Source organism: Salvelinus sp. IW2-2015, linkage group LG1, assembly GCF_002910315.2.
Source record: "Salvelinus sp. IW2-2015 linkage group LG1, ASM291031v2, whole genome shotgun sequence".
Taxonomy (NCBI): domain Eukaryota; kingdom Metazoa; phylum Chordata; class Actinopteri; order Salmoniformes; family Salmonidae; genus Salvelinus; species Salvelinus sp. IW2-2015.
In genome coordinates, this window is record NC_036838.1 from 40,710,302 (window position 1) to 40,725,051 (window position 14,750).

Here is a 14,750-nt window from a genome sequence, read left to right on the forward strand (position 1 = left end):
CAAATGAACTTTTAACGCACACCTGTTAATTTAAATGCATTCCAGGTGAACAATATATTTTGATTTGTTTTACACTTTTGGTTTCTACATGATTCCATATGTGTAATTTCATAGTTTTGATGTCTTCTGTTATTCTACAATGTAGAAAATAGTGATGATAAAGAAAAAGACTTGAATGAGTACGTGTGTCCAAACTTTTGACTGGTACTGTAGTTAAACTGTTTGGTCTACCATAGATTCAACAGAGATTTACTATTAGTTCTAATTAATCAATCTTCTGTTTTTAATTAAATGGCTGCTGTATCTGAGCCTGTTTCTGATAATCTCAGTACTGACTGAGTTTTCCACATGTCCTGCTGTTTTTTATTATTATACAAAACTCACTATATATTATAAGTATTAACTGACCATCTGTCATGACAAAAACAATAACCCAACGTTTCGATTATATTTCATGACCGCTACGGTACAAGTATCAAAACCCAATGTTTATCATTTTAGGTTTTCTGTTCCCTATGATTGTAAAAAAGAGTAAAGGATGGCTGTTACCATCCATTTTTGGTGCTAAAAAAGTCCTTACTAACCGTCCTTCTTAACCTATATTCAGTAAACATGGTTGTGTGTATCGAAACTACAATAATGTGGTTTTTTTCCTCACTGTGTTTTGGTTTGCTGTGTTATCACACTGTAATACTCAACCCCCTGACTATCTCTGATAGGAAAGGTGATGCACTTGTTACACTTGCGCWATGGCTTGGCCTACAGTATCTGGCTATGAGGGTGCCATTGCCTTTTTACGTAAACCCTGCTTTGCCATCTAATCAGGTTTATTTCAGCAACAGCACACTAACTGTTGTTTTCAAATTTTACTGAGTGTTTGCCCGTTAAAAAAAAAAATGCTTCAACTGCATATGATTGCTCAGTCTAAATCTCAATTTCATGTCATCTTGCTTTTAAAACAAAAGTTGAGGAGGATATATTTTCATAAATGTGTTTTCTGTTAAATGTTAATATAAATGTTTTGTTGTCTAATGTGCCTGTATTGGCAATATTAGGGATTTACCTTAATTGAATTAGCATTATTATACATTTAATAAATTCTGAAATTATATTAAACTTGTTTTTAATGTAATCTTTTTGTTTCTGAATGTGGCTTGCTTGACCATTTCTTGTTGTTAATGAGACTGACACATTTAAGTTGGTGTTCCTTCAGGTTCTTTAGCCAATTTGACGAGTTGAAATGAATGTGACCAGTGGGAACTGGGCGCATTGTTCCACACTGAGGTGTCAAAGTACAAATCTGAGGTTTTTACTGCCTGTTGAAAGAGTGTTTCCCAGCACACTACCTTGTCACACTCACTGTGGTGTCTTTAGTGTCACACTCCTGTCACATCAAAGTCAGATGTGAGGAGACCTCATTACTGGGCCTCTGGCATACTCTCCCATCGTTCAAAGTGTTAGAGACACACTTCTACGCACAAGGCCAAGCGTCAGTGCTGTAAGTGTAGACATGGGAAAGGGCACTGCCTGCCTGACACACCAAAACATTAAGGACACCTGCTCTTTTCATGACATAGACTAACCAGGTGAATCCAGGTGAAAGCTATGATCCCTTATTGATGTCACATTTTAAATCCACTTCAATCAGTGTAGATGAAGGGGAGTAGACAGGTTAAAGATTGATTTTTAAGCCTTGACACATGGATTATGTACTGTATGTGTGCCATTCAGACTGTGAATGGGAAAAACAAAATATTTAAGTACCTTTTGAACGGGGTATGGTGGTAGGGGCCAAGCGCACCGGTTTATGTCAAGAACTGCAACACTGCTGGGTTTTTCACGCTCAACAGTTTCACATGTGTATCAAGAATGGTCCACCAACCAAAATACATCCAGCCAACTTGACACAACAGTGGGAAGCATTGGAGTCAACATGGGCCAGTATCCCTGTGGAACGCTTTCGACACCTTGTAGAGTCCGTCCGTGCCCCAACGAATTGGGTCTTTTCTGAGGGCAAAGGGGGGAGGGGTGCAACTCAATATTAGTAAGGTGTTCCTAATGTTTTGTACACTCAGTGTATAGGCCTACAGAACCTGCTGTCTCTTTATTTATACTCAACTTTCTCATCACAACTTATTCCACTGTTTATGAATTCTAATGAGATCAGACAACCAGAGCCAATGTGCAGGCATAGGCAGTGATGCAGATTACCTAGAGGGAAATAGAAAGAAACAGATCTTATCCATCATACAAACAAACCACATTTTTAAGCTGTTCACAAGCACATTTGCAACTCATTTGTTGAACATTTCCAAACCATCTGTACTGGACTGCAAATGAAGTGTTGACCTACTATTCCTATTGAAAGAAGTCTGAAGTATAATCATGTCAAAACTATTCAGGACAAATCCTGGGTACTTTATAGTGTGTCATTACAAAATTAAGCCAAGTATTCCAGGGGCTGATCTAATTTGTGATACATACTGCAGTGGAAGGCATTGTTATGCAGATTTATGGAATAACATTATGTCTGTTATGCAGCACAATTGGGAGAGCTCAATGTGTGATGCTTCAAATAAATCCCCATCACCCTTTGAATTATATGATGTCCATTCTTCCCTTCAATGATCAGTAGGCCTATTAATATTCACTGGTCATATCCAACTGTTTATGGTATTGTTGTACATTTCAGGTTTATGCCATATTCACATGGAGATTTGTATCAGATTCCAGCAATAAAATTTATACCAGCAATAAAATGCCATGCGTGGGATTGAGAATGTTGGAGCGAAATTCGACACACACTTCCAATTGACAGTTCTGAATGGTGCGACTGTGGGAAAGAAGCTCAGGTTGCAGGTTAGGTAGGGCTTTCCGGGGGCGGCTGTACTAGCTTTTGTGTTCTAAACAGCAGATGGACCATTCAATTTGAAAATGTTTACTCAACAGACTCGAGTCTTTCATGCCTTCATTCTCCCGCCCAAAATCAGCCTTCTACCGCTTCTGGAGTGACAACACATTTAGAGGTTCTTCTGGTCGGGTTATAATAGAAAAATATATCACTGCAAACAAAAACCACGAAATTACCGGAGAGTAATTAATGCTCTCAGCTCTTAAAAAGAATTAGCCTTACACAATATAAGATTAGGATTTTCAGTAGAAAATGCGGAGACCACCTGTAGACTTGCATGGCTTCATTTACCCAAGTCATTATCTAAAGTATTACTAGGTCTAAATAATTGTGTAGGCCTATTGGTAGATCATTTTGTAATGTGTAACATTATGTCTTTTCATTCCATGACGTCAAATCACATACCTGGCCCTCAGGTGCCACTTTATTGTATGTGCTCTGCTGAGTTGTAGCCTAAATGTTGTGTCTACAAAGCATGGTTAGACTTTACAATAGTTAGAGATTCATACATAAATTGTCATTTCATTTATTTATTGGGAATATTGCCACATCAATGTGATAGACAATGTTCCAATCACAGTTTGTTTCAGGACAAATTACAATTCAGCAACATAGGGCTGAGGTAATTTCCCAGAAATAGATACACCAATATATTACATTAATATATTTTACAATATGTAAAAACATTTTACTTCGCAATTGTAAAGTTAATTATACATGCACAATAGAGGATATTACAATTCTACACAGAAGATTAACAGTAATTTTATATTTTACGAACAAAAGATAAAATTGTATAGGGAAGAATAATTTCCAACAAGAAAAGAGCATACTGGGTCGTGCTAGACCAAAATGTTCTCTGGTTTTGACATCGAAAGTTTCATAACTGAACGTCTTCAAATAGGCTATGAGCATCACCAGGGTCTCCACAGAGGCCCCCTTCCACCTGGGGTGACACGTTTCGGAGTGCTGCTGTTGTGAGGGACCGTTGCGCGGTTTGGACTCAGCACGACTCTATCACCGAGTTTCTGAGCCCGATGGAAGTGATTGAGAAGCTTCTGTTGTGAGCCAGTCGGCTGGTTTTTTTTCGCTGAGAGGAAGCGCAGCGTCTCCTCCAGGCAGCGGGTGAATCCCTCCGCGTAGCTTTGGACAGGTGACGCTACGTTGAATGAAGCAGCAGGGCGCATGCTGTTGTCTTTCAGGTAAACCACAGCTGTCTCGAGAATGTCAGCCTTTTCCAGTTTCGAGTTGGGTTGGTGTGCTTGAAGTTCGGTTTTGAGGAGTGTCTTGAGCTGTTCGATGCTGCTGTTAATGCGGTCTCGGCGCATCTTTTCCACCACTGGTTTTCTAAGCTGGAGAAAATAAAGGATCTGATTAGTTTAATTGCATTTTTTTTTTAATCATGTTAAAATTCAAACAATAACGTATTAAATTGATGAAGATAGAGGTAGCCTATTTGTACTTACTTTGATTTTATCTTTCGTGGTCATCACCATGTCGCAAATATTGACAGGAGCCATTGCTGTCGGCCAGTTGTTTGTTCTTGGTAGATAGTCGTCGGATTTTAGAACTGTGATTAGCCCATCTCGACAGGGCTTCTGTATTTATACACTCCTCACACTGTATATCCGTGTGGGTCTCAGTTTGACAGGAGTTTCACACACTTCCTGGCCAATCAGGAACGCAGACAGTACAATGAAGAGTCTTCAATTACTTCATGCTAAATTGACTGTCTATTGCCTCAGGACAATGAGTGTGTCCCAAGGGAACAGGTGGAGTGTGCAATAAAAGAGTGCTGTGAAGTAGTTGACTCTGTTGCTTGCAACTGCATTCCAAGATGTTGCACCATTCTCATGAAAGACTCAGACCAAAAGGCGGGAAAACAAGTCCTGAATAATGAATGGTCTTCCAGAAGATTATTCAGTATCTAGAGGCCTTACTGCTTTCTCGCGCTATTTTTTTTGATAAATCAGTTATTTTGATGAATTCATTCAACCTTACAAAATATTTCAAATGCTCATATTATTAGGATTCTAATAGCAACTCTTATAAGGCCTACTACTGTATTATAATACAAATAATTACAACAGTATTATAATAAATATAGGCTTATAATTATGTTATTCTAAAACTATTATTATTGTTCTTCATCTTATTGTTGTTATTGTTATTATTGTTATTATAGTTACTATTATTATATGTCTGTTGTCACTGTAAGGATATTTTAGACATAGGATATACAGAAACAGTCTGATAGCCTATGCGAACCTTTGTAAACTACTATTTTCTCTTAGTTCATTTTTTTTTCAGCAATCGGTCAACAATGTATCAACGTAATATTTTTCCATATGGCCCCTTGGGAATTAGATGCCTCATTGAGGACCGTGAGTAATGCGGTATTGAGAAAGGCACACTTCCATTGTTGCTCTGTTGAAAGTGTGCTGTGGGAAAGTTGGAACAACACAGTCTACAGGATTAGTTTTTGAAGAGAGGAGCAGCTGGCTTCTGTGCGCGGGAAACCTCTGTCAGCTCGCGTGAACTTTACAAGACCTGTTTCCCCCCAAATTATTATAAATCCACTAGAATACTTTTTGGGGGCACTGTGTTGAAGCCACCGTGCCGCCATCTTGGCACTCCCCCACCATTGTAAAAAATATTTTGGAAGCTATAGAAATGCATTTATCAATGTCTACATTCATTTTTGTCACATTTATTATGTTACAGACACCTTAATGTATACTTTTAAATTATATTATGTCATCTATCCCATAGGGCGGCGCACAATTGGCCCAGCGTTATCCAGGTTAGGGGAAGGTTTGGCCGGGGTATGCTGTCATTGTAAATAAGAAGTTGTTCTTAACTGACTTGCCTAGTTAAATAAAGATAAAATAAATAAATACAAAAGTATGTAGACACCCCTTCAAATTAGTGGATTTGGCTATTTCAACCACATCCATTGCAGATAGGTGTATAAAATCGAGCACACCGCCATGCAATCTCCATAGACAAACATTGGCTGTAGAATGGTCCTTACTGAAGAGCTCAGTGACATTCAACGTGGCACCTTCATACAGTAGGATGCCACCTTTCCAACAAGTCAGTTCGTAACATTTCTACGCTGCTAGAGCTGCCCCGGTCAACTGTAAGTGCTGTTATTGTGAAGTGGAAACTTCTAGGAGCAATAATGGCTCAGCCGCGAAGTGGTAGGCCACACAAGCTCACAGAATGGGACAGTTCCAAACTGCCTCTGGAGGCAACGTCAGCACAAGAACTGTTCGCCGGGAGCTTCATGAAATGGGGTTACATGGCCGAGCAGCTGCACACAAGCATAAAACGACCATGTGCAATGACAAGCGTCGGCTGGCCGCCATTGAACTCTGAACTCTTGAGCAGTGGAAATGCGTTCTCTGGAGTGATGAATCACGTTTCACCATCTGGCAGTCCGACGGACGAATTTGGGTTTGGAGGATGCCAGGAGAACACACTGTTCCAACATCTAGTGGAAAGCCTTCCCAGAAGAGTGGAGGCTGTTATAGCAGCAAAGGAGGGAGCAACTCCAAATTAATGCCCATGATTTTGGAATGAGGTTCGACGAGCTGGTGTCCACATACTTTTGGTCATGTAGTGTACAGCCTTTGCTGACGTAAGGGCATTCATACATCTTTCTCAGAGCTGTTGAGCAGAGCTGTTGTGAAGGAAGTTGTCAAGGAAGTGAATTTGTGTTTATATAGGACCTCCCGCCCCCACCTACCATCAACCAATTAATGTCTAAGCCGAGCTATATCAATCAAATGTATTTATAAAGCCCTTTTTACATCAGCCGATATCACAAAGTGCTATACAGAAACCCAGCCTAAAACACCAAACAGCAAGAACCGTTACAAAATGTAGGAGGCGTACGGCTACGCAGTACAGAGCTCAATTTGGCCTCTGCATGGATCCAGAACCTCCACAGTTGCGTCACACCCTCTGACCACATTTTCAGATCAAGCATAAAAGATGCTGCATGGTCAATCTGATGTCTAAATTAGCCGTACAGCATTTACGGGGATATGGCCTCTGCAGAAGTCAGGGCATTCATACTTCTTGCACTTCGAGGAGCAGCACAGAGCTGTTGAGCAGAGTTGCTGTGAAGGAAGTTGTCAAGGAAGTGAGTTTGTGTTTATACAGGACCCCTTGCCCTCACCTACCATCAACCAATCATGTCAATGTGGAGCTATATGGAGCCCTCCGCATTTTTACAAAATGTGGGTGGCGCACAGCGATGCGGTACGGAGCTGATTTTGGCTTCTGTATGCCTCCGGAGGCTCCGCAATTGTGACACACCATCCATACTGCACCTCTGACCAAATTTTCGGATCAAGCATAAATTCGCTTTAAAGTGGCTCTTAGGGCATCAGTCCGGTTGTGCAACAACTGTGGAATGTTAGAATTTCAATGCAATTTTCATTGTTATTGTTAACGTCCACAAAATTCCCCAGATAATAAATACTTGTTTATTTTCAATGGGAAAAGTGTGCAGCAACAATTGCTGGCAACATTGCTCAATAACATTGCCTAAAAAAATTGCCAATGTATCATGGCCTTAAGTGTGTATGTATGCCTATAGTGTATAGGATAATGTAGCTAGAAAACAACATGCTGAATCAATAGCCGCTAGTTGGGTGCCGCTGAATCCTCTTAGATCTTCTATAAAAATTAAATGGACAGCACTCCAGCCATTTTTTTATTCACCCTGTTTCTGTGTATTTTTCTATCTTCAGGATTACTGGAGATTGTGAAATTGTCTTAACCAGCCTTGCGTCTCCCAGATGTATCCCTCTTTCTCTCCCGCCAAACTGGGCCAAGTAAAAGGGCACAATGCATTCCTGGCTGTTTTGCTGAACCAGGCTTTGACTCTGGGTGCCCCTACAAGGGCACAGCTCTCTCACAAAGAGAGGGGCAGGTGATTGGCGTCACGCTCCTCATCAAGTAGGGGGGTATCCTTGTGACTTGAACCACACAGGGAACCTGGGAAATGCCTGACCTCTCTTTATACCAGAGAAATCCCCCTTGATGTGTGCGCCGGTCTATGGCATTCCATGGACATGACATTCACAGTAAATGCGTGCAGCGGACAAAGCCACTTGAAGCGGGAAATTGTGGTATTGTCAAATGTACGCCTTCTGTCTTAATCAAGGCCTCTTTTAGTATTGTCACTGGGGCAGTGTGTTGGTGGCCAGTTTTAAGAGGTATTAACACACACAAACATAATACATATCTTCCTCTAGCTCTGCAATGTACCACAGAAGGTTATTTCCATTAACTTGACCTGGAGTATACAGGTTCTGTAACGCTTCTCTTGGGCTGAAGGAAGAGTGGACCAAGGTGCAGCGTTTAAAGTGTTCATGATTTAATCCAAAAAAACAATCGAACAAAAACAACAAACAGGAGAACGAAATCGAACAGTTCTGTCAGGCAAACAAAACAGCTAAACAGAAAATAACTACCCACAAAAACCATGTGGGAAAAAGCTACCTAAGTATGGTTCTCAATCAGAGACAACGATAGACAGCTGCCTCTGATTGAGAACCACACCCGGCCAAACAACAAAGAAATACAAAACATAGAAAATGAACATAGAATGCCCACCCAAATCACACCTGACCAAACCAAAATAGAGACATAAAAGCTCTCTACGGTCAGGGCGTGACATGTCAATATTTTGAAGGTATCATTGGATTGTGTATTTACTGTATGTTCATGTGTTTATTCCATTATGTGACTTAACAAATAACAAACAGCTAACATTTCATTGGCTTCATCATTGATAGCAGTCGCAAGTCTTATTATTTTTTATTCCAGTATAATCTACCTGTTACTTCCTCTAGGTGTGTGGAGTTTGTGAGAGGCCTGGGCTGCCTCAGCACAGGTCCAGATGGTCTATTGAGGTCCAGGCATAATGAGGGTGTATGGATCAGTGGTGGCCCAGCCCTGAATGGGGGCTTAAGTGTGGGAAAGAGGGGCAGGTCTGAGCTCTCACACATTCCTCACTGGAGAGGGAGAGGGCTTTGGCTGAACACAGAGGCATCTGGATTCAAAGCCATGGAGACTGTTTGGCGTGTGTGCATGTTTGTGTGTGTGTGTGTGTGTGTGTGTGTGTGTGTGTGTGTGTGTGTGTGTGTGTGTGTGTGTGTGTGTGTGTGTGTGTGTGTGTGTGTGTGTGTGTGTGTGTGTGTGTGTGTGTGTGTGTGTGTGTGTGTGTTGTGTGTGTGTTTGTGTGTTTGTGTGTGTGTGTGTGTGTGTGTGTGTGTGTGTGTGTGTGTGTGTGTGTGTGTGTGTGGAGGGGCTCATAATGAAGCCATCACTTTTTCTTCCTGAATAGATGGAATGTCCACATTGGAATGTGTTCATACTCAAATGATGGGTTTTCATCTGCATAGTCATGTCTCACTTCTTAGAAATGTGTCTTAAATTATTTATTTTTTTAACCTTTATTTAACTAGACAAGTCAGTTAAGAACAAACTATTTTTACAATGACAGCCTACCAGGGACCAGCAACCTTTCAGTTACTGGCCCAACGGTCTAACCACTAGGCTACCTGCCGCCCCATCTTTAAAGAGATAAGAAAAGACGGACCAGAGAGGATTTCCCTCCAAAAAGACCCTTGCCATCTGCCTCTTTACACACATATTAGCATGGCTATTTATAAGGCACATCAAGCATTGACAAAAAACTAAAACATTTTGTCCATTTATTTTAGAGCAACCATTTGAGTCAAGTGTCTAGTAAGTTATTGAAGTATGTAGACATATACAAATTCTATTGACTTATTCAGGAACGATAGGAGAAACACTATTTAGTAATAGCCTTTGAAATGATGTGTGATGTTTGCAGGTTGATTTTTATTGTCATGAATCTTGTTCTGAAGGCAGAACTGAGTGATTCCTCCTTAGATAGGCCAGCTGCAAAGTCAACATTGTCTATATTGTAAAAATTTATGGAAACAAAAACATTAATTTTATGTTGGGGTTAGGCATTAGGGTAAACAGTGTGGTTAAGATTGTATTACTTTATGACTGTGCTAGCTAGTGACCACTGCAGAGCTGCCTCCATGACGAAAAACGCTAACCTGCGTGATGTTCACTATATTGTAATGTTGGGAGGCTTCAGTGGGAGCAGATGTTTGACTGCAGGTTCCATGTATGTGAGGCCAGAGGAGATGAAAAGAGGAGAGGTGTAATCAGTGGGAGGTAAGTGTGCACACACATAGTCCAGGGCATGTGAACGAGGGCGTTAGAGGGGAACACGCGCGCACCCTGGCTCAGTGGTGCCTCTGATCTGGGCAGCATGTTGAAAGGGTGTCTCTAGAGGGGGGTGAGGGGGCGGTGGATGGAGGGGCAGTGGGGTGTGCTCTAATGATCGGAGGATGTGTGAGTAGGATCCTGTCCTGCTTTCCCACACTCTCATTTATTAGATATTTTCTGTGGGGGCTGAGTGCAGGGGGGCAAGGTGTCCAACAATAGAAGTGTGCCTTCCCAGAGGGCGCTGGATAATTGTATTAATTGGCATCAACAATGGGAATGTTTCTCTCCCTCTCTCTCTCCCCCCTCTCTCCCTGTGTACCTTTCTCATGCTTTCTGTTTGTACATGTGAAAGACAGAGAAGATGTTAATGGTAAATCAGTTATGTCAGGGGAGATACATTATTTAATTGATATAGCACAATTACATTATTTTCATAATATTGCAGTACAATCAATTTGATCTATTTTAAACTAATGTTGATTTCAATTACCACTATGTGTTCTGATATATAGTAATTGTCTCCTTAATAGATAAATATTTGTATGAACATAACAAGATTCAACAACTGAGACATAAACTGAACAAGTTCCACAGACATGTGACTAACAAAAATGGAATAATGTGTCCCTGAACAAAGGGGGGTCAAAATCAAAAGTAACAGTCAGTATCTGGTGTGGCCACCAGCTCATTAAGTACTGTAGTGCATCTCCTCCTCATGGACTGCACCAGACTTGCCAGTTCTTGCTGTGAGATGTTACCCCACTCTTCCACCAAGGCACTTGCAAGTTCCCAGACATTTCTGGGGGGAATGGCCCTAGCCTTCAACCTCCGATCCAACAGGTCCCAGATGTGGTCAATGGGATTGAGATCCGGGCTCTTCACTGGCCATGGCAGAACACTGACATTCCTGTCTTGCAGGAAATCACGCACAGAACGAGCAGTATGGTGGCATTGTCATGCTGGAGGGTCATGTCAGGATGAGCCTGCAGGAAGGGTACCACATGAGGGAGGAGGATGTCTTTCCTGTAACTCACAGCGTTGAGATTGTCTGCAATGACAACAAGCTCAGTCCGATTATGCTGTGACACACCGCCCCAGACCATGATGGACCCTCCACCTACAAATTGATCCCGCTCCAGAGTACAGGCCTCGGTGTAACGGTCATTCCTTCGACGATAAACGCAAATCCGACCATCACCCCTGGTGAGACAAAACCGCGACTCGTCAGTGAAGAGCACTTTTTTGCCAGTCCTGTCTGGTCCAGCGATGGTGGGTTTGTGCCTATAGGTGACAGTCATAGCAGTCATAGCACTGATGGAGGGATTGTGCGTTTCTGGTGTAACTCCGGCAGTTGTTGTTTCCATCCTGTACCTGTCCCGCAGATGTGATGTTCGGATGTACCAATCCTGTGCAGGTGTTGTTACACGTGGTCTGCCACTGCCAGGACGATCAGCTGTCTGTCCTGTCTCCATGTAGTGCTGTCTTAGGCGTCTCACAGTACGGACATTGCAATTTATTGCCCTGGCCACATCTGAAGTCTTCATGCCTCCTTGCATCATGCCTAAGGCACATTCACACAGATGAACAGGGACCCTGAGCATCTTTCTTTGGGTTTTTTTCAGAGTCAGTAGAAAGGCCTCTTTAGTGTCCTAAGTTTTCATAACTGTGACCTTAATTGCCTACTGTCTGTAAGCTGTTAGTGTTTTAACCACCGTTCCACAGCTGCATGTTCATTAATTGTTTATGGTTCATTGAACAAGCATGGGAAACAGTTTTTAAACCCTTTACAATGAAGATCTGTGAAGTTATTTGGATTTTTACTTATTATCTTTGAAAGACAGGGTCCTGAAAAAGGGACGTTTCTTTTTTTGCTGAGTTTATATGCCTTGAGGGTCCCTTATCAAGTCTACTGTCTGACTCAGTCCCCATCTGCAAAGGTCTTATAGAGAATGTTCCCAGGTAATAAGAGTGTGACACCCTGCTTGTGTTCAGTCTGTGCCTCTGATATCTGCAGTACCATTCCTTTGTTGGCCAGTTAACCATGAGATAATTGATGCCTCTCCCATTGTTGTGTTCGCCTCGCCCACTGACCTCGGAGTGTGGGAAAGCTAATCCAGCCTGGGACTCATGGTTTTGTAATGATAATGTCCTCTTATAAATAGGGGAGTGGGCTACTCTCTCAGCTCACAACTCACTCAACTTCCTCAGAGAAGCACACACACTCTCTCTCTACCCGAATGGCTCCTACCTACACCAGCGACTCTGCCAACACCATGCTCTCTGCTAAAGACAAACATAAAGTAAATATTATTTATAACATATGTTTGTGTCATTGTTTACTATTGAATCATTTTCTTCATGATTTGAACTTTAAGGACATAGAACTAACTGAATGCCCTCTTTTCTTCATCAGCTAAGGAAACCAGTTGTGGAGAAGATGCGTAGAGACCGCATCAACACCTGCATAGAGCAGCTCAAGACCCTGCTGGAGAGGGAGTTCCACAAACAGGACCCCAACACCAAGCTGGAGAAGGCTGACATCCTGGAGATGACAGTGGGGTTCCTGAAGCAGAAGCTGCAGCCTCAGAGCCCAGTCCCCCAGAGGGCCCACAGTGAGGGCTACTCCCAGTGCTGGAGGGAGACCCTGCACTTCCTGTCTTCCAGCTCCATGAAGGACATGATGCTTCAGAACCTCCAGAGAGCTGGCCAGGACGTCTGCCCCTCCTCGCCACTCTCCTCCCAATATCAACACCACAGCCAGGGCCCAGTGAAGCAGTCCACCAGTGGTCACAAAACAGTGTGGAGGCCCTGGTAGAACCACTACTTGGAGATTCTCTATCTCACAAACTGGATGGGTGTTTACTATCTTTCTTGCTGTAGGAAATACATTTCCAAATGTTATATTGAAATTATATTATTTTCTTGCTATATATGAAATTATTTCTACTGATGTGATTATTATTCTCTCTCAGAGAAGAAGCTGAAAATCATATTTGTATCACTTTATAATGAAGAATATGTGTAATATTTTACATGTATATGTTTACGCGTGTATGCATTTTGTGCTCCCTTGATGCACCAATGTGTCCTTTAGTCCTTTCATTTTCTTTGAAGATGATTTGTTAAGGTTATATATTTTCATTTATGGTTGCTTAGCCAACTGAAATCTTGCGTTAACCATATTGTATGTACTGCCCTATTGAAGGGTATTTACAAATGCTTTGATATGCCTTTTGTAAAGGCTTTTTGGGACGTTGTTGTTCCACCATAGGCACTGTTGTGCTGTGAAATGTATTGTTGACACTGTGTGTCTTTCATTCTCAGTTGATAAAGTGAACATGCATCCAAAAAGGATTCCAATTAATGTTTTGGAAAGTAACCATACTGTGTTTGTGTGTTTCTAAAGGAGCTGTAATTAACCGGGGGATAATGGGACATAATGTAGAAAAAACAATGTAGAGGGAAGATGGAATGTAACAAATTTAACTGAAGTTGAAGTAAACAGGAAATTACAGATAACGCAAACAGGCAGTGTACTGGTAAATACTGTAGTTAGAAGTGCAGGCATCTGTACACATCAGCACATGAGGATTTATTATCGTGTTTATCAGTGCAATGTGTCTACTGGGCAGAGAAAAGCCTCACTTCTGATTGGTGAAAAAATAAAGGAAGGATGATACTGTATGTAAAAAAAAGAAGGATTTTTTTATAATCTTTCACTAAATTGTCCAAATAATGCCTTAAACCTAAGTTGTATGGTCACAATTACTGTAATGGAATTCCCTATCTAGCCCATTACATTGAAGCTCTTGGACACTTCTGCATTGCTGTGTGGGGCACTTATTTTCAAATGTAAGTTTTAAAAATAGCTGCCTGACAGAATATAGTGATCTACATCTCGACACCAACCTGGAAATCTTGCATATAGTTTATCTTGACTTTTACATGAACATATTCGAGAGATCTTATTGGGGTGTCAGGTAGCCTAGTGATTAGAGCGTTGGACTAGTAACCGAAAGATTGCAAGATTGAATCCCTGAGCTGACAAGGTAAAAATCTGTCATTCTGCCACTGAACTGTTCCTAGGCTGTCATTGAAAATAAGAATTTGTTCTGAACTGACTTGCCTAGTTTAACAAAGGTAAAATTAATTGGAAGTGATGTACAGTAATTGGAATAATCAAGAGGTCTGAATAAAGATATAAAAGCTTCGTAACATATTTATTAGTGTATATTTGTCCTGAGACATACAGTATGTGTTGGTGATGGAACTGCTTGTCCTGAATAGTTTGTAGAGGTCAATGATCCAGGGAGTGGCTTAGTTGGTGTACCACAGGGTCTGCATCTGACTGTGTAGGTCTGGAGCTCGCCATGCTTTCCCACACTCCTCAACCATTAACAGCCCTGATTGGGACAATAGATAACATCAATGACTTAGTGTGTGAGTGTCAATGTGATTGAGTGTGTGTGCGTATGTGCATGACAAAGAGTGAGAGAGAGTCCGTGCATGGGCTATGGGTGGGGAAGCAGTCAGTGAGGCTAGAAGAGGGAGT

The 14,750-nt window shown here is 41.6% G+C and overlaps 2 protein-coding genes across 2 annotated transcripts; one reads left to right on the forward strand and one right to left on the reverse strand.

Moving 5' to 3' along the window:
* Positions 1-3,421: 3,421 nt before the first annotated feature.
* On the reverse strand, positions 3,422-4,503 carry LOC111970351 (transcription factor HES-5-like). Its single transcript, XM_023997073.2, has 2 exons — positions 4,378-4,503; positions 3,422-4,263 (listed from the first exon to the last, which is right to left on the reverse strand). The coding sequence occupies exons 1-2, from the start codon at positions 4,429-4,431 to the stop codon at positions 3,826-3,828; spliced, it is 492 nt and encodes a 163-aa protein (XP_023852841.1). The 5' UTR covers positions 4,432-4,503; the 3' UTR covers positions 3,422-3,825.
* Positions 4,504-12,371: 7,868 nt separating this feature from the next.
* On the forward strand, positions 12,372-14,413 carry LOC111970428 (transcription factor HES-5-like). The gene is made up of 2 exons (XM_023997192.2): positions 12,372-12,498; positions 12,612-14,413. The coding sequence occupies exons 1-2, from the start codon at positions 12,436-12,438 to the stop codon at positions 13,011-13,013; spliced, it is 465 nt and encodes a 154-aa protein (XP_023852960.1). The 5' UTR covers positions 12,372-12,435; the 3' UTR covers positions 13,014-14,413.
* Positions 14,414-14,750: the final 337 nt, after the last annotated feature.